Source organism: Bos grunniens, chromosome X, assembly GCF_055505025.1.
Source record: "Bos grunniens cultivar Pamir isolate PY7600 chromosome X, Bosgru_T2T1.0, whole genome shotgun sequence".
Lineage (NCBI taxonomy): Eukaryota > Metazoa > Chordata > Mammalia > Artiodactyla > Bovidae > Bos > Bos grunniens.
This window is the reverse complement of record NC_141194.1, coordinates 14,516,791-14,542,372: the sequence shown is the minus strand read 5'-3', so window position 1 is coordinate 14,542,372 and position 25,582 is coordinate 14,516,791. Positions and strand designations below refer to the sequence as shown.

General features: G+C 42.2%; 1 protein-coding gene across 37 annotated transcripts in view; it reads right to left on the bottom strand.

Annotated features, from left to right (window-relative positions):
* The window catches only part of PPEF1 (protein phosphatase with EF-hand domain 1), a 158,281-nt gene that overhangs the window by 41,030 nt on the left and 91,669 nt on the right, over positions 1 to 25,582 (bottom strand). For all 37 annotated transcript variants that reach the window (XM_086387374.1, XM_086387360.1, XM_086387389.1 and 34 more), the window contains one exon: positions 23,321 to 23,367. In XM_086387374.1, the coding sequence (XP_086243500.1) occupies positions 23,321 to 23,367 (47 nt within the window). The remainder of the gene's footprint in view (positions 1 to 23,320; positions 23,368 to 25,582) is intronic.

The following is a 25,582-nucleotide window of genomic DNA, read 5'->3' as shown; positions in this document are numbered from 1 at the left end:
GGAATGGGTAATGAATAGGAAAGCATGGTAAAAATGCCAAAGAAAACAATAATTTAAAAAACTTCACCAAAACAGCAAAAGGAAAGACTACTTTAAAGCACAAAACTCCAAGTATGTATAGTTTGTGAGAAATACACATGAAAAAAAATAAAGGGAGACTGAAAGCAAGGTAAATGAAACAAAGAAAAGGTAAAGATGAAAATATTAATATTTGACAAAGTGGAATTTAATATGCAAAGTGCTAAAAATTATCACAAAGCAACATTATATCATAATAATGGGCACTTTATAAAGAAAGTTTAATTTATAAACTTGTATTCAATAAACAAAAGAACAAGTTTTTGCTTCATATATTTACTATAAATGCAAGAAGAAAATTTTTAAAAACACAGAGTAAATTATTCAAACTTAATTATTGGTTTAAAATAATGTCCACAAATTATTTGATACTCCCTTTAAAAGGTGAAGCCTAACACCACTCCCTGAACGTGGGCTGGACTTAGTGATTTGCTTCTAAGGAAGGAATAAGAAACAAAAGCAAGAATGCCAGTGTGTAACTGTGGAGACTAAGTCATAAAGGAGACTACAGCCTCCTATCTGTTCTCTCGGATCACTCACTCTGGGAAACGCTACTGCTCTGTCATGAGAACACTCAGGTACCCTGTGGAGAGGACCATGTGGCTGTTCTGTCAGTAGCCAGTAGGGAGCTAACTGAAAAGCTGTGTCTGCAGCCATATGAGTCAGCAATCTTGGAAGTGGGTCCACCAGGTCCAGTCAACCTTACAAATGACTGCAGCCCTGGCCAACAGCTTGATAGCCAGCTCATGAGAGACCTTCAGGCAGAACCACCCAGCTAAGCTGTACTCACATTTCTGAATCACAGAAACTGTGAGATACTAAACATTTGCGGTTTTAAGCCAGTTAAGTACTGGGGTAATTTGTTATACAGAAATATATAATACACATATTTTAAAAGATACAAATGGAAAAAATTGAATGTATAGTTTACCCTTGAACATTGAGCGTTTGAGCTGCAAGGGTCCACTTAAACACAAATTTTTAGTGTAGTAAATACTACACTACTGCATGGTCCATTGTTGGTTGAATCTATGGATACAGAGGAACTGCTGATGAGGAAGGCCAACAATCAGTTATACATGGATTAACTCTTATATTGTTCAAGGGTCAACTGTATAACTAATGAACTTAATAGATAGAAATACGAAGAACTCTACATCCTATGAACAGCGGGTACAATTAATTTTTCATTTGTCCACGGAGGTTTCATGAGAATCTATCATATACTTGATTTCAAAGAAATTCTTAACAAATTCAAAATAATAAACATTTCATAGGATGCAGTCTCATATCATAATCCAATAAAACCTGAAGCAAATAATATGATGCAAAAAATTCTAGCTTTTTGAATTAAGGTCCTTGGAAATTAAATATTATGGTCTTCATACCATTGGATTAAAGAAGAAATTAACAGCAATATTATAAATTTGACAGAAGGCTCACTAACAGCTAAAGTAAGAAAAAATGTGTAGTCTTAAATGCCTTCATTATTAAAGAAATGCACATGAAAGACTATATTCACCTTAACACATCAGAAAAATAAAATCAATTAGATAAAGATAAAAGCTGAAATTAAATGGAAAACAAAAAATGAAAGCAATATAATCCAAAGAGTGATTCTTTGAAAGAACTAATAAAATTGATGATAAAACTCATCATAAGCTTGATTAAGGATAAGTAAAAAAAGATAACAAAAAACATTTAAGATTAAAGATTAGAAAAAAGACAAAGATATAGAGAAGTAAGTTTTAAACTTATATATATAAAAAGAGAATATAATATTGGAATCTGTGGCAATATACTTTGACAATCTAGAGATATGGAAGATTTTCTTGAAAATTAGAAGCTACTAAAACTGATTCTAGTAAAGATACTAAAACTGATCCTAAAACTGGAATGCGTGAATTTAACTCAAATGACCATTACATCTACTACTGTAGGCAAGAATTCCTTAGAAGAAATGGTGTAGCCCTCAGAGTCAACAGAAGAGTCTGAAATGCAGTACTTGGATGCAGGCTCAAAAATGACAATGATCTCTATTTGTTTTCAAGGCAAACCATTTAATATCATAGTAATCCCAGTAATCCAAGTTTACGCTCTGACCAGTACTGCCGAAGAAGCTGAAGTTGAACAGTTCTATGAAGACCCATAAGACCTTCTAGAACTAACACCCAAAAAAGATGTCCTCTTCATTAAAAGGGACTTGAGAGAGTCAGTTCCTAGGCAGGTTGATAGGGAGTCTAGGGGTCCCCAAAGAGAGAGGGGTCTGGAATTCTCAAGGAGGAAGAAAGGACAAACTTTTTTTCTTTCTCCACATTCCTTAGGATTATATAACAATAATGTATCCTGCCTAAGGACAGTCTTTGGATTAAACCTTCTGTTATCTTAAAATGTTAATTATGGGAGTAGACCTGGTCTTTACAAGGATGTATCTTGCCTGAGGACAGTGTTACCTTAAAATGTAAATTATGGGAGTAGGTCTGATGAGGTCTTTACAACCTCCAGACATTCTTTGGATTCATTAGACAGTATATAACTTCATTGTTAACACTAGCAAGCGGGTACTCTTTCTGCCCCCTTCTGATGCCTATGTCAGAAGCTTTCTCTATCTCCTTTATACTTTAATAAAACTTTATTACACAAAAGCTCTGAGCGATCAAGCCTCGTCTCTGGCCCCGGATTGAATTCTTCTCCTCCAGGGGCCAAGAATCCCGGTGTATTCACGTGATTCAACAACAACCTTTCATCTTGGGGGCTCGTCCGGGATCCTTCAGGACAAGGTAAGGATGCTTGGAGCTTTAGTTCTTTGTTCTCTTAGCGAACACGTTTTCTGCCGTGCTTTACTAACTCTACCGTGTGCTTGTGTGAATGAATGGCACGCCCTGCGTGAAGCAAGTAAGGGGCCCTGCTTGCGGTTCTACGGTGATCTCATACAGCTTATGGCAGAAACCTGTCGGGGCGTTATACCAACCTGCCAACGCCAAGAGGTACCCAATGTCTCTTTCGGGAACCGACCAGAAATGGGCAAAGCGTGTGGACCGAACTCTCCTTTCTTGGTCAAACTTTTCAGTTTCTTTGACCATTTCATAACTCCTTGGGAATTAGAAGTACTAACCTAATCTATCGGATCATAGACTTTCAAGGGACTTGTGATCTATACTGTTATTGTGTACTGTGGCTTAGGTCCCAAACTTAGATTGGTAGTCAAGAAAGTGCCTAGCCTCGCTAGAAATCGAAAGTTCGGAAGCTAGATGGAGCTCTAGCTCCCAGAACATCTCTGAGGTTAAAGGTTACTCAGATTGGGACTGCGATGGGTTTTTTTCTTCTTTGGTAATGCCGGCTCTTAGTGGATCAGAGGAGGCTGTTATACTGGTGTGGTGATGCTTGGAAAGAACATCTCAGTTTTATGTTCGCGTCGGTCTTATTGTGGTCAGGAAATACTCAGGGTCGTGCACAGGCACTCAGGTGACAAATGTTTCCCCCGGTAGTCTTAGCTTGGGAGGCATTCCAGAAGGTTACTCTGATTCACCCCGGGTGACATCAGAGGCAAACAAGGTTAAGGGTGAAGAGCTGGACGTCAAGTAGGGATGCTATCAAGTCTACCCCTGGTACATCCCCACCCCATCTCGGTGGTAGAACCGGGAGGGACGAGCACGGCCCCTGCGTCGGTAAGGGACAGACTAAGTCCGACCAGGAAGGAAAAGCTTTTGGTGTAACGTCTGTCTACACCCCCATCTACAGCAGGGAGGGACGCCTCCGGTAGAAAAAATGGCGCTGGTCGCTTTTTTTTCCTCTCTTACAGATGGGAGCTAACAATTCCAGCCTCACTCCTTTGAACTGTATCCTGAAAAACTGGGATAGATTTGATCCCCAGGGCTTAAAGTAGACACACCTGGTCTTCCTGTGTATACTGCATGGCCACGGTATCCATTGGAGGATGGTGAACGGTGGCCAGTTGGAGGGTCTCTTAAGTATAATACTGTTCTACAATTAGACCGGTTCTGTAAGGAACAAGGGAAATGGGTAGAAGTAGCATATGTGTTGCCCTTTTTCTCTCTGTGAAATATGCCAGACTTATGTCCTAAGGGTATAGATTTGGGCGTGAAATCTTCAGCTCCCTCCTATCCTCTTACTTTGCCCCCGTACCAGGGACTCCAAACTGGGATTCAAACTGCCCACATGGAGGTCCAAACAACTCCTGTCTCAATACGACCTCAGACTACTCTGGTTTCAGTAGAAACTCAGACCATCGAAGTAAGAGATGAGATGGAGGACAGGAGACAAAGAGAAGAGGAAAAACAGGTTTCTCCAATCTATCCCTGGGATCATATGCACAGAGCAGCCAGAGAGACTGAGGAACAGCCACACAAGCTGTTGCTTCTTTATGAAACACCCACCGGGAGAAATAATCAGTCTGTGAGAGTTAATAAGCCTTTTTCTTATCAAGAAATACAAAGAATCAAGGAGGATCTGGGAGACTATTTAGAGGACCCAGAAAAATATATTAGAGCTTTTAAAGGTGTTACTCTGCTTTATGACCTCACTTGGAAGGATGTGATGTATATCTTGGGACAAACGCTGACTCCTGAGTCAAAGACTCGAATTTTGGGAAAAGCGGTTGCTTATGGAGATGAATGGCTTGGTAATGAATCAGTAGGGAAGAGGGAGAACGAGATAGCGGCCCTCCCCACTGGGAATCAGGCAGTCCCAACTATAGAACCAGACTGGGACTACAACACAGCTAAAGGAAGATGGGATCAGAGTCATTTTGTTAGATGTATTCTTGAGGGACTTAGGCTGGCTCGTTCTAAGCCTTTAAACTATGGCAAATTGGCAGACATAGAACAGGAGGAGAAAGAAGCTCCTGGTAAATTCCTAGATAGACTGAGAGAAGGCCTTCGCAGATTCACTGAGATTGATCCCGAAAGTGAAGAGGGAAAAGTGATCTTAAAGGATAGATTTCTCACTCAGTCAGCTCCAGATATCCGCCGTAAGCTATTAAAACAGGCGTATGGACCAAATCAGTCTTTATATACTCTGTTACAACTGGCTCAGACAGTCTATTATGGTAGAGAATATGAGGAAAAGAAAGAAAGGCAAAAAACGACAAAGGAAAAGGCGGAAGCCTTCGCCATGGCTATGAAAAACGTTCTTAAACAGCCTGAGGAAAATGCCCAGAGGGGCCCAGGTGAAAAGGGATGGGCTTGCTACTACTGTGGAAAGGAGGGGCACCTCAAGCGAGATTGCCCTCAGGCATCTAAGCTGCCCCATGTCTAGTCTGCAAAGGACCACACTGGAAGAGAGACTGCCCCCAGAGGCGTAGGTCTCCCGGGTCGGACTCTCAAGACAAATCAGGACTGAAGGTGCCCGGGGGTCCCCACACAAGCTCCCGTCCTAATTACACCTGAGGAACCCCGGGTATTAATAGTTGTGGGGGGCCAATCCGTCGATTTCCTTTTAGATACTGGGGCAACTTATTCTGTGCTTACTGAAGCCCCTGGCCCACTTTCTTCCCGATCCGCTTCCGTAATGGGACTGTCTGGACGAGCCAAAAGGTATTATTTCAGTTATTCTTTATCTTGCAACTGGGTTTCTGTGCTGTTTTCACACGAGTTTCTGATCGTGCCAGAATCTCCCTCACCCCTTTTGGGAAGGGATATACTGAGCAAGGTCCATGCCTCTGTTTTCATGAATATGGAGCCCTCCCTTTCTCTCCCTTTAGTTGAACAAAATGTAAATCCTAGAGTATGGGCTGATGGAAAATCTGTGGGTCAAGCACAAAATGCTATTCCTGTAGTTGTCAAGCTCAAAGACCCACACGTATTTCCACATAAGAAGTATCCACTGAAACCTGAAGTTAAGGAAGGGTTAAAACCCATCATCAAAAATTTAAAGGAGCAGGGACTATTAATTCCCTGTAACAGTCCTTGCAACACTCCTATTTTGGGTATAAAGAAATCGAATGGTAAATGGAGACTAGTTCAAGATTTACGAATAATAAATGAGGCTGTAGTTCCTTTACACCCCGAGGTGCCTAATCCTTATACTCTATTGTCTGAAATTCCTGAACGGGCCAAATATTTCTCAGTAATTGATTTAAAGGATGCCTTCTATTCAGTGCCTTTGGCGGAAGAAAGTCAATTCCTATTTGCCTTTGAAGACCCTACGCAGCCAGCTTCTCAGTTAACCTGGACAGTTTTGCCCCAGGGGTTTCGTGACAGTCCTCACTTATTCAGACAAAGTTCGTCACGGGATCTACAAAACTTTAATAGCTCTGAAGCAGTGGTGTTACAATATGTAGATGATATTTTGCTCTGTGCTGAGACAGAGGAAGCTTGTTCGAAAGCTTCAGAGGATTTCTTAAACTTTCTGGCAGGCTGTGGTTACAAGGCATCAAGAGAAAAGGCTCAGCTTTGTCAACAATCGGTTAGATATCTGGGCCTAATCATATCAGAAGGGACTAGGGCCATAGGCCCTGAGAGAATTAAACCTATACTAAATCACCCCCTACCTATGACTTTAAGACAATTGAGAGGATTTTTGGGAATCACAGGTTACTGTCACATTTGGATTCCGGGTTACAGGGAACTTGCTCGGCCTTTATATAAACTTATAGCTGAAACTCAGCAGGCCCAAACAGACAAACTGGTTTGGTCTCCAGAAACTCAAAAGGCTTTTAAGGTTCTTCAGACTGCTCTCCAGCTCTGAGCTTGCCCACAGGGTCAGAATTTAATTTGTTTGTCACTGAAAGAAAAGGTGTGGCATTGGGAGTTTTGACACAACCCCGAGGGCCTCACCAACAACCTATTGCTTATCTAAACAGAGAATTAGATGTAGTTTCACATGGGTGGCCCCACTGCCTAAGAGTAATTGGGGCAGCGGCTTTATTAGCACCTGAAGCTTTAAAAATAATTAATGGACGAAACCTTACTGTACTGACTTCTCATGATGTGAGTGGAATCTTACATTCTAAGGTTAATATTTGGATGACAGACAGTAGGCTTCTTAAGTATCAGTTATTGTTGTTAGAAGGACCAGTAACTAAGCTTAAAGTTTGTGGAAATTTAAATCCTGCCTGAGAAGGAAAATGAAACACCTGATCACGATTGTTCTCAATTCCTAACTTTGAGCTATGCAGCTCAGGAGGATCTAAAGGATACCCCATTAGACAATCGTGACATGGAAATATTTACAGATGGCAGTTCTTTTGTTCAGGATGGAAAGCGTAAAGCAGGTTATGCTGTGGTGACTGCTGAACAGGTTTTGGAAGCAAAATCTCTCCCCCAGGGAACCAGTGCTCAGTTAGCGGAGCTTGTGGCCCTGACCCGAGCTCTAGAGTTAAGCAAAGGGCAGCGGATGGGCCTGATAATCTATGTGAGTCTACTTCTGCTGACTCCAAATATCCTGAGTCTGCTGTTGTATCCTCAAGACAATATATTCCTGTCCTGGGCTCACTCATATGCTACATTCCACAATCGGTCTAACTGCTGGGTCTGCAGAGAGCTCCCCTCTTCGTCAGTGGAAGGCTTCCTGTGGTGGACATCCCCACTTCAAGAAAAAGACTTTCTCCAAGTCTGTGAATACCTTCGACAACAATCACATGCGATGCCTCTTCTTCATCTGATGACGTCTACCAACCCTAAAATGGACTGGTGCAACTTTGTACTCTAACTATGGACATAATGTGACTTTTAATTTTGATTCCTCAATTGCCTCACTTTGGGAGACATTAACTAGTTCCCCATGGTGGACAACTATCTTAATTACAATAATTCTGGTGTTTTGTTTTTGCTGTTTGCTCCCTGCATCTGTAATTGTATAACTGGATTTGTTTCTAGCCGCATGAAAACTTTTAAGTTACAAATGGTTGCTCAAACTCCTGCTACTGCTGTAGCTTCCTCCAACTACTATTTGGGGCCCCTGGATCAGATATCCTCAATATGAGGATTAGGAGAATATGTTGCCTCACCAATTTAGGGACAACGCCCCTTATCAGCTCGGAAGTAGTTTTGGAACGAAAACGACGCCCCTTTTCCCTAGGCAACATAATTCTCCTAAAAGAAAAGTGGGGAATGAGAGAGTCAGTTCCTAGGCAGGTTGATAGGGAGTCTAGGGGTCCCCAAAGAGAGAGGGGTCTGGAATTCTCAAGGAGGAAGAAAGGACAAACTTTTTTTCTTTCTCCACATTCCTTAGGATTATATAACAATAATGTATCCTGCCTAAGGACAGTCTTTGGATTAAACCTTCTGTTATCTTAAAATGTTAATTATGGGAGTAGACCTGGTCTTTACAAGGATGTATCTTGCCTGAGGACAGTGTTACCTTAAAATGTAAATTATGGGAGTAGGTCTGATGAGGTCTTTACAACCTCCAGACATTCTTTGGATTCATTAGACAGTATATAACTTCATTGTTAACACTAGCAAGCGGGTACTCTTTCTGCCCCCTTCTGATGCCTATGTCAGAAGCTTTCTCTATCTCCTTTATACTTTAATAAAACTTTATTACACAAAAGCTCTGAGCGATCAAGCCTCGTCTCTGGCCCCGGATTGAATTCTTCTCCTCCAGGGGCCAAGAATCCCGGTGTATTCACGTGATTCAACAACAACCTTTCAGACTGGAAGGCAAAAGAAGGAAGTCAAGAGATACCTGGAGTAACAGGTAAATTTGGCCTTGGAGTACAAAATGAAGCAGGGCAAAGGCTAACAGAGTTTTGCCAAGAAAACGCACTGGTCATAGAAAACACCCTCTTCCAACAACACAAGAGAAGACTCTACACATGGACATCACCAGATAGTCAATATCGAAATCAGAATGATTACATTGTTTGCAGCCAAAGATGGAGAAGCTCTATACAGTCAGCAAAAACAAGACCGGGAGCTGACTGTGGCTCAGATTATAAACTCCTTATTGCCAAATTCAGACTTAAATTGAAGAGAGTAGGGAAAACCACTAGACCATTCAGGTATGACCTAAATCAAATCCCTTATGATTATATAGTGGAAGTGACAAATAGATTCAAGGGATTAGATCTGATAGACAGAGTGCCTGAAGAACTATGGACAGAGGTTCGTGACATTGTACAGAAGGCAGTGATATTCAAAATGGACTACAAAGTCCCATGCCCCTAGGATGAATACTGGAATTTTCCACTTGTTTGTACTCTATATAAATACTTGGGGCTTATGTTTATTTTAATAAATTCTCACTCCCTCTCAAAAAAAAAAAAGACCATTGCCGGGAGCCGGCATATTGCATATTGAGTGCATATTGCATATTGCATATTGAGTGCAGCACTTTCCACAGCATCACCTTTCAGGATCTGGAATAGCTCAACTGGAATTCTATCACTGCCGGGAGCCAGCGTGAGGAACTCTGCCCATGACAAAGGTCATGAGGAAGGAGGCTCAGCATACGCAAAGGCGGGATTGAGCTTCAGGAGTCCGCCCAGGAAATTCTCGAGCATCTAGCCCCAAAACCAGAGTCTGCCTACTTTCTGCTTTGTGCTTTCACCTACACCTCTGACTTTACAGGGGGCTGTCCCCCACTACCTCTCTCTGAAAAAAGAGTTAGCTTACAGTTCCAGTTAATAATTCCTGGGTGTGACAGTGTTTAACCTACAAACTCCTTTGGAAATCCTCTAGCCTGCCTGAATAGGTTTTTCCGGCCACATATGATTGTTCAGAGCCTCCCAACTGTGAGAGGCAGGAGATGTTCTAAACTGTCCCAACACAGATTCTTTTGAGTAGTTAAAAGATTGATTAGAAATTGTATTGGTGAAGGGATTTTCACTTGTTGGGCCAATGTTTGCTGCTAAGTTTCCATATCCCTTACCTGCTGTGTCCCTGGCAGTGTATTGATTAATATAATTTGTGTAAATAGTAGCTTTAATGTTTGTAACCTGGGACCCTTGAGTTAATTCTTTTTCTTGTTATAGCCCACCACACCTTTGCTCTGTAGGAATGCAACTTTATCTAATGCTTTTGGAGGGTGGCTCCTGACCAATCACCTTTAGAGAAAAATAAGTTTTCTGAAGAAAGGGTCTTAAAATGTTAACAGGCCCCCGGGCCAGAAGATGATGCAAATCACCTAAGCTTTTGCATATGATAAGTTTGCAGGAAGAAAGCCTGGCTTGCTGCATGACTCTACCCCTTCCCCCATTATCCTCTATGCATAACTTAAGGTATAAAAACTACTTTGGAAAATAAAGTGCGGGCCTTGTTCACCAAAATTTGGTCTCACCATGTCGTTCTTTCTCTTACCTTCTGGCTGAATTATTCAGCCTCTTTCTTCACTGAATTTTCCTACTGAGCTATCCTTATTCTATTACTCTTTATATCCTTAATTAAAGTTTAATTAAGCAGTTGTTTCCTGATCCTCGCCGACGCCGTCCCTGCTTTGAATTCCCTGGATCCACCGGGGCTGGACCCCGGCAGACCATCCCCAAAAAAAAGAAATGCAAAAAGGCAAAATGGTTGTCTGAAGAGGCCTTAAAAATAGCTCAGAAAAGAAGAGAAGCTAAAGGCAAAGGAGAAAAGGAAAGATATACCCATTTGAATGCAGAGTTCCAAAGAATAGCAAGGAGAAATAAGAAAGAAAGTCTTCCTCTGTGATCAATGCAAAGAAATAGATGAAAACAATAGAATGGGAAAGACGAGAGATCTCTTCAGAAAATTAGAGATACCAAGGGAAAATTTCATGCAAAGATGGGCTTGATAAAGGACACAAATAGTATGGACCTAACAGAAGCAGAAGATATTAAGAAGAGGTGGCAAGAATACACAGAAAAACTGTACAAAAAAGATCTTCATGACCCAGATAATCATGATGGTGTGATCACTGACTTAGAGCCAGACATCCTAGAATGTGAAGTCAAGTGGGCCTTAGAAAGCGTCACTATGCACAAAGCTAGTGGAGGTGATGGAATTCCAGTGGAGCTATTTCAAATCCTAAAAGATGATGCTGTGAAAGTGCTGCAATCAATATGCCAGCAAATCTGGAAAACTCAGCAATGGCCATAGGAAAAGGTGAGTTTTCATTCCAATCCCCAAGAAAGGCAATGCCAAAGAATGTTCAAACTACTGTGCAATTGCACTCATCTCACCCGGAGCAAAGTAATGCTCAAAATTCTCCAAGCCAGGCTTCAGCAATACATGAACCGTGAACTTCCAGATGTTCAAGCTGGATTTAGAAAAGGCAGAGGAACCAGAGATCCAATTGCCAACATCTGCTGGACCATCGAAAAAGCAAGAGAGCTCCAGAAAAACATCTACTTTTGCTTTATTGACTACGCCAAAGCCTCTGACTGTGTGGATCACAACAAACTGTGGAAAATTCTTAGAGATGGGAATACCAGACCATCTGATCTGTCTCCTGAGAAATCTGTATGCAGGTCAAGAAGCAATCGTTAGAACTGGACATGGAACAACAGACTGGTTCCAAATTGGGAAAGGAGTACATCAAGGGTGTAAATTGTCACCCTGCTTATTTAACTTATGCAGAGTATATCATGCAAAATGCTGAGCTGGATGAAGCACAAGCTGGAATTAAGACTGCCAGGAGAAATATCAATAACCTCAGATATGCAGATGATGTGACCCTTACGGCAGAAGGTGAGGAAGAACTAAAGAGCCTCTTGATTAAAGTGAAAGAGGAGAGTGAAAAAGTTGGCTTAAAACTCAACATTCAGATAACTAAGATCATGGCATCTGGTCGAATAACTTCATGGCAAATAAATGGAGAAACAATGGAAACAGTAAGAGACTTTATTTTGGGGGTCTCCAAAATCACTGCAGATGGTGACCGCAGCCATGAAATTAAAAGACGCTTGCTACTTGGAAGAAAAGCTATGATCAACCTAGACAGCATATTAAAAAGCAGAGGCATTACTTTACCAACAAAGGTCCATCTAGTCAAAGCTATGGTTTTTCCAGTAGTTATGTATGGATGTGAGAGTTGGACCATAAAGAAGGCTGAGCGCCAAGAATTGATGCTTTTGAACTGTGTTGTTGGAGAAGACTCTTGAGAGTCCCTTGGACTGCCAGGAGATCCAACCAGTCAATTCTAAAATAAATCAGTCCTGAATATTCATTGGAAGGACTGATGCTGAAGCTGAAACTCCAATACTTTGGCCACCTGATGCGATGAACCAACTCATTTGAAAAGACCCTGATGCTGGGAAAGATTGAGGGCAGGAGGAGAAGGAGATAACAGAGGATGAGATGGGTGGATGGCATCATCGACGCAATGGACATGAGTTTGAGTAGGTTCCAGGAGTTGGTGATGGACAGGGAAGCCTGGCATCCTGCAGTTCACAGGGTCGCAGAGTCGGACACAACTGAGCAGACTGAACTGACTGAAAACTGATTCAAAAGAAATAGAACACTAAAAAAGTGCATTGGCTGCATACAGCATTTTTTTTAAGCATTTTTTGGTCAACTTTTTAATTTATTTTTTTAACTAGAAGATAATTGCTTTACAATATTGTGTTGGCTTCGCATGAATCAGCCATAGGTATATTATGTCCCCTCCTTCTTGAACCTCCCTCCACCTCCCACCCCATCCCACCCCTTCAAGTGGTCACAGAGCATCACCTTTCAGCTTCCTGTGTCATACACTAAATTTCCACTATCTGTTTTACATATGGTAATGAGTACATCATGAGAAACGCTGGACTGGAAGAAACACAAGCTGGAATCAAGAGTGCCGAGAGAAATATCAATAACCTGAGATATGCAGATGACACCACCCTTATGGCAGAAAGTGAAGAGGAACTAAAAAGCCTCTTGATGAAAGTGAAAGAGGAGAGTGAAAAAGTTGGCTTCAAGCTCAACATTCAGAAAACGAAGATCATGGCATCCGGTCCCATCACTTCATGGGAAATAGATGGGGAAACAGTGGAAACAGTGTCAGACTTTATTTTTCTGGGCTCCAAAATCACTGCAGATGGTGACTGCAGCCATGAAATTAAAAGACACTTACTCCTTGGAAGGAAAGTTATGACCAACCTCGATAGCATACTCAAAAGCAGAGACATTACTTTGCCAACAAAGGTCTGTCTAGTCAAGGCTATGGTTTTTCCTGTGGTCATGTATGGATGTGAGAGTTGGACTGTGAAGAAGGCTGAGTGCTGAAAAATTGATGCTTTTGAACTGTGGTGTTGGAGAAGACTCTTGAGAGTCCCTTGGACTGCAAGGAGATCCAACCAGTCCATTCTGAAGGAGATCAGCCCTGGGATTTCTTTGGAGGGAATGATACTAAAGCTGAAACTCCAGGACTTTGGCCACCTCATGTGAAGAGTTGACTCACTAGAAAAGACTCTGATGCTGGGAGGGATTGGGGGCAGGAGGAGAAGGGGACGACAGAGGATGAGATGGCTGGATGGCATCACTGACTCGATGGATGTGAGTCTGAATGAACTCCGGGAGTTGGTGATGGACGTGAGTCTCAGTGAACTCCGGGAGTTGGTGATGGACGTGAGTCTCAGTGAACTCCGGGAGTTGGTGATGGACAGGGAGGCCTGGCGTGCTGTGATTCATGGGGTTGCAAAGAGTCGGACACGACTGAGCGACTGATCTGATCTGATCTGAATGTATATGTTTCCATGCTACTCTCTCAATTTGTCCCATCCTTTCCTTCTCCAGCTGTAAAAAGGAATGCATTTGAGTCAGCTCTAATGATGTGGGTGAACCTAGAGCCTATTATACAGAGTGAAGTAAGTCAGAAAGAGAAAAACAAATATCGTATATTAACGCATATATATATATAGCATCTAGACGGAGAAGGCAATGGCACCCCACTCCAATAGTTTGCCCAGAAAATCCCATGGACGGAGGAGCCTGGTGGGCTGCAGTCCGTGGGGTCGCGAAGAGTCAGACACGACTGAGTGACTTCCCTTTCATTTTCATTTTCCTGCACTGGAGAAGGAAATGGCAACCCACTCCAGTGTTCTTGCCTGGAGAATCCCAGGGACGGGGGAGCCTGGTGGCTGCCGTCTATAGGGTCACACAGAGTCGGACACGACTAAGTGACTTAGCAGCATGGCATCTAGAAACATGCTACTGATGAACTTACTTGCAGGACAGCAATGCAGATGCAGACATAGAGAACAGACTTGCATGTGGCTTTATAGCAGAGCTCTCTTTCCATTTTCAAAAGCAAATAGTTTTTTTTTTTTTTTAAGCAAATAGTTTGAGGTTCCTTCAACCAATGATTCCCATCCTTGCCTGCATATTAGAATCACATGATGATTCCTAGGTGTCCATCAGCATCTCTGGGAGTGGAGATGTACATCTCTCAGTAGTTTGGTGTTTTTTTTTTTTTTTTCCTATTTCCTTGGGTGATTACAAAGTTTAGCTAAGTTTGAGCACAAGGGATTTAAGTTCTAAACCACAGAAAAAGATGTAAATCTCTCCAATTTATCTGATAAGATCAGTATAACCTTAGTATAAAAATTTGAGAAAAACAGCAGCCAAAATTTGAACAAAGATGTAAACTATTTTTCACTGGGATGACCAATTTTCTGGTAGTAGAATTCATCTCCAGTTAAATCAACTTCGTTTACAGGTATTTCACCTCTTCTATGAGCCATGAATAGTGAATTTCTTTAGTCAAAGCTAATTTTAAGTCCCATATAGTAATGATCAGCTAAGCCATACACCTTACATAGCACACTTGACACCCAATAAGCTTTAACCTTTTCAAAAAAAATCACATGTCTTCAAAAGAATAAGGTTTGTGATAATGAAGCTCATTCAGTAGAAAATGTCACTGTCTCTGAAAGTGATTCTAAAAGGAGTCCTAATTATATACTGAACTTCTGTTAAGTGTTGAGCCTCTGAAGGCAAAGGCAAGACTTATTTGGGTGTATAGGATCTGCACTTAAGATACAACTGGTCCAGGACTAGTTGTATTACTTTACACAGTCTGAGTTCAAATACATTTTAGTCTTAGAATAATAGGAGAATTGGAAAACAGATAAAAAGATGATCTAAGTCTTCTGGGACGTGGGTCTCTAGGATATTTAGACTTCTGGTTACTGAGGCTTCTCTGGATTTCTTTCAAAAGAGGACTTACTGCCGCTGAGTGAACCCATCCTTCACTCAGTTCCAGTAAACCAAACTCTCTGGCTTATTCCGCAGCTGATACACTGACAGATATAGAAAACCCAGGGTTAACTACGACTCTGCACAGCATCAGATGACCTTCAGGGGGAAAAGCAGCAGACCACAATGAACTGAGTAGAGATAGAGAGTCCTATTTCCCTCTGATATATTTTACATAAGACATCTAGAAATAACTGCAATTTTTTTGGACATTTTCCCAAAGCACATCAAATAACCTCTGGACCTCAACTCCACATTATTTTAATTTTTATTTCATTTGCAAACTGTATTTAAGAGATCTGTTCCGATTGTAACATACTGTCTTAATTTTAAAGGGTAAAGAATTGACTGCTGTGGCAGTAGGAAGCATATCAGCAACAGAGAAAAAAGAAAATATTTAATGACCTTCACAGCTGGCAAATTTGGGTCATAAGGGGTGGGATGGAGGAGGGTGGGGAAGAGAGAAAGAAAAGGAAAACAAGGCTGTGTGGCTCCCACGGACCGCATCAGTATGACACCGGCAGGGTTGAGAAGCAATTAGCTTCTCTCTGTCCATGTACATCTCTCTTTCAACTGCAGGAGGTCTCCACAGACAGCATCAGTTTAACAAACTAACTTTCCAATACTTAGTCTAAAATTTCCAGCTTTCTATTCAATGAGGAAAAATGTCTTGTAATTTTAGCAAGGCTAAAGTTCTGAATGAAGAATTCCAAATTGGTCACTTCAATTAAGCGAGAGTGCTGATTAAAATTAACCTTTTCAGGAAATAAAGTCTAAAAATAGGACCTAACTAATGCCAGTGGAAACAGTGACAGATTTTATTTTCTTGAGCTCCAAAATCACTATGGATGGTGACTGTAGCTATGAAATTAAAAGACGCTTACCCCTTGGAAGAAAAGCTATGACAAATCTAGACAGCATATTAAAAAGCAAAGACATCACTTTGCCAACAAAGGTCAGTATAGTCAAAGCTATGGTTTTTCCAGTGGTCATGTATGGATGTGAGAGTTGGACTGTGAAGAAAGCTGAGCGCTGAAGAATTGATGCTTTTGAACTGTGGTGTTGGAGAAGACTCTTGAGAGTCCCTTGGACTGCAAGGAGATCCAACCAGTCCATCCTGAAGGAAATCAACCCTGAATATTCATTAGAAGGATATATACTGAAGATCCAATACTATGGTCACCTGACGTGAAGAGCTGACTCACTGCTAAAGACCTTGATGCTAGGAAAGATTGAGGGCAGGAGAAGGGGGTGACAGAGGATGAGATGGTTGGATGGCATCACTGACTCAATGGAGATGAGTTTGAGCAAACTCCGGGAATTAGTGAAGGACAAGGAAGCCTGGCATACTGCAGTCCATGGGGTTGCAAAGAGTCAGACACAACCTAGCGACTGAACAACAACTAATGCCACGTAAATCTGTTCACTTGATGATATCCAAAGCCATATAAAGTTGAGATACTCTTTTAGTAAAGGTGTATCATGGTTAATCATATGGCATGCAAAGGAATTCCTTAAAACCTGATAGGATTGTGAGCTGAAACTGTCTAGCTTGGTCTTAAGGTGCTAAATTATACAATTTGTAAGGATAACCAAATATTAAAGAAACTAAAATGTCAAAACAAAAATGATCACTTGTACAAATTCCATCATTTATTGCAGCACACCACAAAAAGGGTGTGGGATTAATCTTTTCTGATTCTTCAAAACTTTCCTTCATGATTAGGCACTTACTAAATTACTAAAACTCTGTGAAGGGACTATCTTAATGTCACCTTATCCAGAAAGTCTCCCACGACTTAGGTGCCCCTCCAATGTGCTCCCTTGGAAACATGCATACCCCAATTATAACATGTCGTACCCTGAACTATCTTGTCTTTTTATTGGTTGACCTACCCCACTAAACTGTGATGCCTTTGGGGCCAAAAGCTGCATCTTAGTCATACTGTATCACCAACATAGCACAGTATCTCATTTATAATAGGTATTTAATAAATATATGTGAAATGAAATTTATACTCATCTTTGTATCTTCCCACAGTTTTTACACAGGGCTTTGAACACTGTAGGGACTGGATAAAAGTTTACTGAATGAGTAAATTAGTGGACAGATGCACTTCTGCATATGATCAGTTGTAACAAATAGAAGTCTTAAACTGAACCAGTCATTTGGATGAAAAGGGTAATATGGCAAGGCATCTCAGCGACCCTACATTGTAACTCTCCCTCTCAGGCTATGCCCTGTGTTGGCCCTGGACCAGCCCCAGCCCTGCAGCCTACTCACTCTATACTATAAAAAAGAAATGATGAGGGAGAAACTGTCTAGCAAAACACCAACTGAAAGATGAATTACAATTATGTTTTAATTCAAAGCCTGAGTTTTTCCTGGTTTCTCTTTTAGGTTGATGGAAAGAAAAAAGTTAGAGTACAGTATAAGCTTTGGCCACTTATAGCTTAAAAAATCTCCCACAGGATATAGTTTCCAAACTATTCCCTAAAATTCAGGTTCAACCAGAACTTAAATAAAATAAACCAATTTTAATTAATAATAAAGTACTTTTAATAAATTAAATAAGAAGTTAAATAAGGATGAGTTAAAGCCTGGTCACTAGCTGCTTCTAGAAAGAAGAGAGTGAGCCCATGGCTTACACTGAGGTGCCTTAGTCCTGTGTGCTCCCATGAATGAACCAGAGGAGAGCGTCACATGCGGGCATTACCTATCACTGGGCTTTAACACATTGCTGATGCACTGAGTAACAAGAACCAGTCACCATCACAGAAACTCTACCTTTTCCTGAAGCAATCAAGTGACTGCTGTGGTCACAGTGAGCATTTGCTGTAATCCTCATGCAGGCAAGCTCTGCATCTGATGCCTCGAGAGAAACCCACCACTCTCTACCTCTCTCCTCATTTTTAAGGTGTTCTTCCTTTCCTCCTCATCTGCTTTCCTGGCCTATTACTCTTTCCTCACCTGATCTTTCTTTTTTTCATGCTCTCTCATCTTGTACCTAAGAACCAACAACACTCCTCATACTGCAGCACTGCTCAAACGAATTTTCCAGATCAATGAAGTTTATTCCTTTAAAAGCTAAAATACATTTTTAAATTACTTAACCATTCTGGCTAAGAGTTCTGAAAATGGGCCATTTGGTCTCTCTACTTCTTAACAGAGTGTACATCATAGAACTTCAAACTTTCTTGACCATGCAGGTTCATCAATCTAAGCATCCCCTCAGGCACATCCCCTCAGAAGGGCTCAGGACGGAGCTCTTCCCGACACACACAGCCCCATAACACTTAATGTTACTGCTTCATTTCTACCTCATTTTGATAGTTTTAGATCTCCTCGTACTGTCAGAAAGAATTTTATTTTTCATCGTTCTCATTCTATCTCACTTTTCCTTTCCCCTCTCACTCCCTAATCTGTGGCAGCGTGGGTAACCAGACAGGCAAACTTACAGGAATAATGTGTCAGATAAGGTTTTGCAGATATATGGTCATTGGGCATTGAGTAAGGGCCTAGAGCTCATCCCGTGAGTAAAGTTCATTGGATTTCTGACAGTGATTTCAAGAGTTCAGAGACCCTTTTTACTTAATTCTGGACTTGGAACCATAGGAGTGATAATAAGATGGGAGCTTGTTCTTTGGACAGGTGGATATCACTGTCCTTTGTATTCAGGTAGAAACGTTGTACCCAGAACAATTTCTGTTCATGGTTTTAGGCCTACTCTACTTGTGTGATCTACCACCATTACTCATTTAAACTTTGGATAAAAAGTAAGACAGAAAAGGCAAATTGCTGACTGTCACAAGTTACAGATCACCATACAGCATAGCTTCTTGAGATGCGTCTGTGTCCTGCCCATTCCTTCCTTGGCCTCTAACTTAGCACACTCCTTACCCACAAGCTAAGTGTCTCACCATCCTCGCAAGGCCACCAGGTCACTCTCCCTTCTCAGACACCATTAATTGCATCATCTTTTCAGTTTCTTAAGATGGAAGCCTGCTGTCATCAATGGCTCTCCCCTTAGTTGTCTTTTTTAAACCAGGCAATTTCAAGATTCTGGTGCATGTAGTTTATTCCATGTCCAGGGTACTTTTTATCTGCTCCTCACTCAAGTCTGTTAAAATTCTAACTCATGGCTCTACTTTCCAAATATCTTATTTCCAGACATTCCTCTCACCTCCCTCTACTCAAATCTATCCCAAATAACAGAGCTTTACTCTTTCATCACTGGGCTCTCAATCTCCACTTCCTGAACACCATCATTGGTTAACTCTCAAAATATTTCTTGTTTTCATGTGAATGCTATAATTTCACCTTAAGTCCTTTTTATAGTACTTCTTACCACCCACCTCCTCCTGTTCAGTCTTTACATTAGAACTTTCCAGTTTTATATATTCCATTTAGTTTTGCCAATGAAATTAAAGAAACATTCTCTTCTCGTGTCTGTGTACTCCAGTGTCCCTTCCCTGATCACACCTTAGTATCTTCAACTACCTCTTGAGAAATTTTCTTTTCTAATTGCCTAGGAAGTCACTTTTCCCATTTAATTTACTCAACTATTTTCCCTTTTCTGTATTTCCCCCAAACCTCCAGAGAAATAATTATCAGATATTCTGCTGTGGTTATTACCCACATGCCTCCACCCTTCCTCCATCCTCAGACTGTAATCGTCAAAAATAACAAGACTGCACTTCTGAACATTTATATGGTGCTATGTGTAGATTTAAACAAATCCCATTCCTCAAACTGTGTAAATGAACTCCCTTCTGCCTTCAACTCATTCAGCAAGACATCCCTCTGGAAATCTTGGCCTCCCTTAGGAACGGTGCTGGACTCCTGACTCCTGCAGGCCTCTGGAAGGAAAGGACCCATTCCTCCCCAGGATGGAGACCTCAGGGTCAGGAGCTGGAGAGGGTTCACCTGCTCCATAGGGCCACCAACAGACCAACACTTTGCCAGTCTTGGATAAAAGCCTCTCGTCCTTCTAGGCTCTGACTAAACTTCCTCTCCTGCTTTTATCTCTCAGGCCTGTGGCCAACTCACTCACCACACCTGCTATTCACATGCTTGATCTCCTCATCTCCAATATTCTCTTTCATTCACTTCAACCACCGACATTCTGGACTCCACCTTGGACCCATTCATCTCCTAGGACTATACCCCTTGCAACTTCTCAACCATCCTACTTCCTGGGTCTTCACCCCAGTAAGCCTGCTCCCTGATAAATATATACACACACACATGGGCTTCCCAGGTGGCACAGTGGCAAAGAATCTGCCTGCCAATGCAGGAGACACAAGAGACTCAGGTTCAATCCCTGGGTCAGGAAGATCCCCTAGAGTAGGAAATGGCAACCCACTCCAGTTTTCTTGCTTAGAAAATTCCCTGGACAGAGGAGCCTGGCTAGCTACAGTTCATGGGGTCACAAAGAGTCAGACACGACTGAGCGACTGAATACACACACACACACAAATACACATACATATGTATATATGTATATATACACATATACACATACGTATATACATAAACATATATATGAATCACTTTTCTGTACACCTGAAAACAATATTGTAAACCAACCATATTTCAATAATATTTTTTTAAAAAAAGAATATTGCACGTGGAGAGGCACAGCTGCACAAACCGTAAGTTCCTGCCTCGGGTTCCCAGCTTTCCCTCAAGGTGAGCTTGAGCTAGTCCCTTGTTCGCTCCCACGGACCCGCAGTTCTATTTGCTGCCCTAAAAGGAGTTATGGGACCGCGGGCTGGAGTGAAGGCTGAAGCAGGGGAGGAGCCAGCTGGGGCCACGTGCTCCAGAAAGAGGCCGCGGGACCGCGCTGTGGACGCAATAATGCAGCGAACCACGGTCTGCCGCTGCTTGGCACTGGACGTGGGGTCCCCTCTGGAGGTGCCAGGGCGTGGTGGGCCAAGCAAGGGACCGAAATGGGGCTGCGGGATGGTGGTCAGTGTCCTTAGAGGAAGGGCACTTTGACCCGAGCACCAGCTCGGGGCTTCCATTGTCCGCTGGTCCAGCCCTCGAGAAATTGCTCAGATTTGGAGATGAGGAGACGTGCAGTCACGTGGCGGGGTCAGCTCTCCGGTTTTCAGTGTATTCTCAGGCTTCCTAAATACGCATGTTGACGTACCGTCTTCTTACTTATGGAGCATTTTGGTTCTTGCTCTCAGGCTCGGGTGGACACGGGTGACTTAGAGGATAGGAGACCAGGGAAACCAGGTGTGTGAGGGCCTGAGGCCATTGTGAGCTGAACCAGTGCGGGTGGAAGTCATCTTGAGGTAAGCTGATCCCCTTGGCCACCTCTGGTGTCCACTCCGTTCTGGTCATCTTGGCGCTGGGTAGCATCTGGGGCCTGAGGCCCTCAGGGCAGGAGGAGGATGAGCACCCTTTAGTTTCCCAAGTCATTTTCCTAAGAGAGCTTTGGTCCTGCTGTTGTGTTAGAAGAGGCAGCTTCAGCGAGTTGGGGACCCATTCGCGAAGCCACGGTGAGGTTCCGAACCTGTGCTTGGGAGGCGGGTTTCAGACCCCAGACACTGGGCCCCTTTGTGGTATTGGGCAAGGGCTGGGTGACGAGCCTTCTCTGTAAGTGTGGGACCCCTGGGAGTGAGGTGCTCCTGGAAAGCAAGCACTCAGGCAATAGAGTGAGTCCTCCAGCTGCAGCTGGAGGAGGCCAGTGGCCAGACGTGAAATGGAGAGGGACCCCATAGGGCAAGGAAGACATTATGCCCTGGGGGTGCTGGGTAGGCCTTGGGCGCCACTGACCCAAGGGCGACCCAGCACACCTGGCTGTAACCCCCAGTATCACTGCTGACTCCAGAGTAGTACATGTGGACCCTCTGTCCCAGAGCTGCAGACTCTTGAGTGTCTGCGTCAGGACCGACTGGGGCCAGGACCCTGAGAGGAGGAAGCTGTGGAAAGAGGAGAGGTCAAGGTCATGAATCCAGGGGAGTTCAGGGCAGGGGGAGAAAAGGGCCAGGCTGGGGCTGCCAGCCAGTCCCTTTCCTGTGCAGACAGAGTGTGATCAGAGCTCAGGCCACGGCACAGAGTCCCAGGGCTCTGCTTCTGCAATCCCAGCACCGGACTAGGGTCCCCACACCCTTCATATCTCCTGCCTCACCAATGGGAGAGGCCTCTGTGCACAGCTGCTCCCCAGATCCTGCCAGTGACACCCCATCAGTGAATCTGCCTACTTGGCCCTGTGCAGGGCAGGCAGTACTGGGAGGTTTCAAAAAAAAAAAGAATATTGTAGGCAAAAAAGGAATTAAGGGTCATGGAGGTTACGTGGCTTACTCAAGCTCTTACAGTCCCCAAAGAGTAAAACTGATTTCCCGTCATAATAATCAGACTATATTTTCTTTCAGGCTATTTGAGATACCTATGCTGTGACCAATTATTTGACATGCTATCTTGTGGGGAAGACGTTCCGATCAAAAAGAAAGATGAAGGGGACACCACTCTAAAGGTAGAAGTTACCTCAGGATCAATTTTCTATATCTAATCATCCCATAAGCAAATATTTAGGTTGCAGTGCTAGCTCAGAGAGAGAAATGAATTCAATCAAAGAGATGCACAGAAACTCCATGCCAGCCAAGCTGCTTTGTGCCCTCTGTGCAGGCTTCCACAAACAACACTCAAACGAAAAGGAGTCACAGCATTGGAAGAGCAGCTGAGCCCAGCAGTGGTGAATCAGGGTGGAGAAGAGAGCAGTTTGGAACTTTCTATGGGGGACTCCTTTCATGCACAATTAGTGTGCACTGGAGGAGAAGACTGCTGTGGCCTGCTTACTTCTGAACAAAATAACAATAAAGTAAAAAACTGCTCCCCTCTCCATCCTGTGCCATCTACACATTTACAAAGTAATAAAGAACATAAATACCATCAGGCACAAATCCTAATGGATCTACAGATAATACTAATATTAAACAGATACTCAAATCTTTAACTCTTTTTGTGGGAAAAAAAAACCAACAAAACTTTCAACTTCTTGAATAAAAAATATCCTATTACATCTGTATTTGTACATATCCCTAATAAAACTAATACTGTTATCTGCTGTAGTCCTGCCTTCCCCCAACAAAAATGTAAATAAATATTTAGCAAAACAATAATTTACCTTATAGAAGATCAGAAAAAGGTCATCTAGCTTCCCATGCAAATCACCTGAAAATGAAATGAAAAATATCAGTATTCAGGAGGAAACAAGAAAATGCCCTTTGTACAAAAGAATTTAAAACCTGAAATACTGCTGATACATGCCAAGCATTCTCAGGGCATTGGGTTGCTATCCTAAGATGATATTAATTCAAGAGACGGTTTGTTTCCATAGCACCCTGTGGAAACTTCATCCCTTTTCCTATAGGGGGCAGCATCCAATGTCACGATTTCCTATTCATTCCTTCCATTTATGCTGTGCTTAGCTGACTCTGTGCCAAGTGCCAGACTAAGGGTTTACATGAACTATCTTGTTCAATCCTAAAACCACTAGTCAAGTATGGATGTGAGAATTGGACTACAAAGAAAGCTGAGCACCAAAGAATTGATGATTTTGAACTGTGGTGTTGGAGAAGACTCTTGAGAGTCCTGTGGACTGCAAGGAGATCAAACCAGTCAATCTTAAAAGAAATCAGCCCTGAATATTCATTGGAAGGACTGATGTTGAAGCTGAAACTCCAATATTTTGGCCACCTGATGCGAAGAACCAACTCATTGGAAAAGACCCTGATGCTGGGAAAGATTGAACGTGGGAGGAGAAGGGGACGACAGAGGATGAGATGGTTGGATGGCATCACCGACTCGATTGACATGAGTTTGAGTAAGTTCTGGGAGATGGTGAAGGATAGGGAAGCCTGGCGTGCTGCAATCCATGGGGTCGCAAAGAGTCGGACACGACTGAGCGACTGAACTGAACTGATAACCACTCTATGAGATGGGTATTGTTTTCACCATATTCATTTTACAAATGAGGCTCAGAGTAGTTAAGTAACTTACAAAGTTGTCCAGCTACCAAGTAGCAGAGCTGGAATTCAAACTCAACTTTATCTCACTTCAAAACTGTACTGTACTCTACTGCCTACACTAGGAGAATCTCTAGAAGAACAGCAATATTACTTATTTATCATTAAACCCCTAAATGCCTCCTATAGTACCTGCTGCATAGTAGGCATTCAATAATTAAATTCAATTGCTAAATGCACAGCTTTTTAAAGCCACGTTTTCAAGGACATGCAGTAGAATCTGAAACTTAAAAATTCTGAGTAGATATGTGACATTCTCTTAATGAGACTATTAGCAAAAATAAAAATGAAAGCATTGCTTTATAAAACTCAAGAAATCATGTAAATATATGAAGCCATTAATTTAAAAACAAGAGCAAATATGTGAATATTCAAAAGCCATATTTGGATAACTATTTCTAGGTAAATATTTGTCTTTCATAAGCTCTGATCATAAACTTTTATTCCTTATATCCAACTTTATTACCAAATGTAATTTAATTTAGGAATACTTTCCCCAGTTGCTACATTCCCCAAATGCTACAAACAAAATTAACCAAACATATACAAGAGGTAAGTCTAATTATTATGGGAGTAACAAAATAAAAATATAACATCACCAGCACTTATTTATAAAATGACTACAATATTAATATTAAGCAAGGAGATCAAACCAGTCGATCTTAAAGTAAATCAATCCTGAATATTCATTGGAAGGACTGATGCTAAAGCTGAAGCTCCAATCCTTTGGCCATCTGATGCAAAGAGCTGACTCACTGGAAAAGACTCTGATGCTGGGAGAGATTGAGAGTGGGAGAAGGGGACGACAGAGAATGAGATGGTTGGATGGCATCACTGACTTAATGGACATGAGTTTGACCAAGCTCCGGGAGTTGGTGATGGATAGGAAGTCCTGGCATGCTGCAATCCATGGGGTCACAGAGTTGGACATGACTAAGCAACTGAACTCAACTCATTTACATATTGTCTAGGGCTGCTTTTGAGCTACTAGGGCAGAGCCGAGTAGTTGGCCACAGAGACCGTATGGTTTACAAAACCAAAATGTTTATCATCCTGTTCCTTAAAGAAGAGCTTGTCAAGCCCTCATCTACAACAACATCCCTCATGGTTAAAGTCACCCGTGTTAAAGATCTTGGCTAAAACATACTCATATGGCCAAAAGTAAGCACTTCATATGGGCTACGGTAGAAGAAAGTTCTGGAGAGCTGTTTTTGACACCTTGATACTGTTTCTTGCTGGGTAACCCAGAAAAGGACCCACCACTTTGAGCTCATCAAAGTGAGATGTGATGATCTTCTCATCAGCAAAGTGAAGATAATACAAACTTCTCCACCCACTTCAGGGGGACATGGGGAGATGAT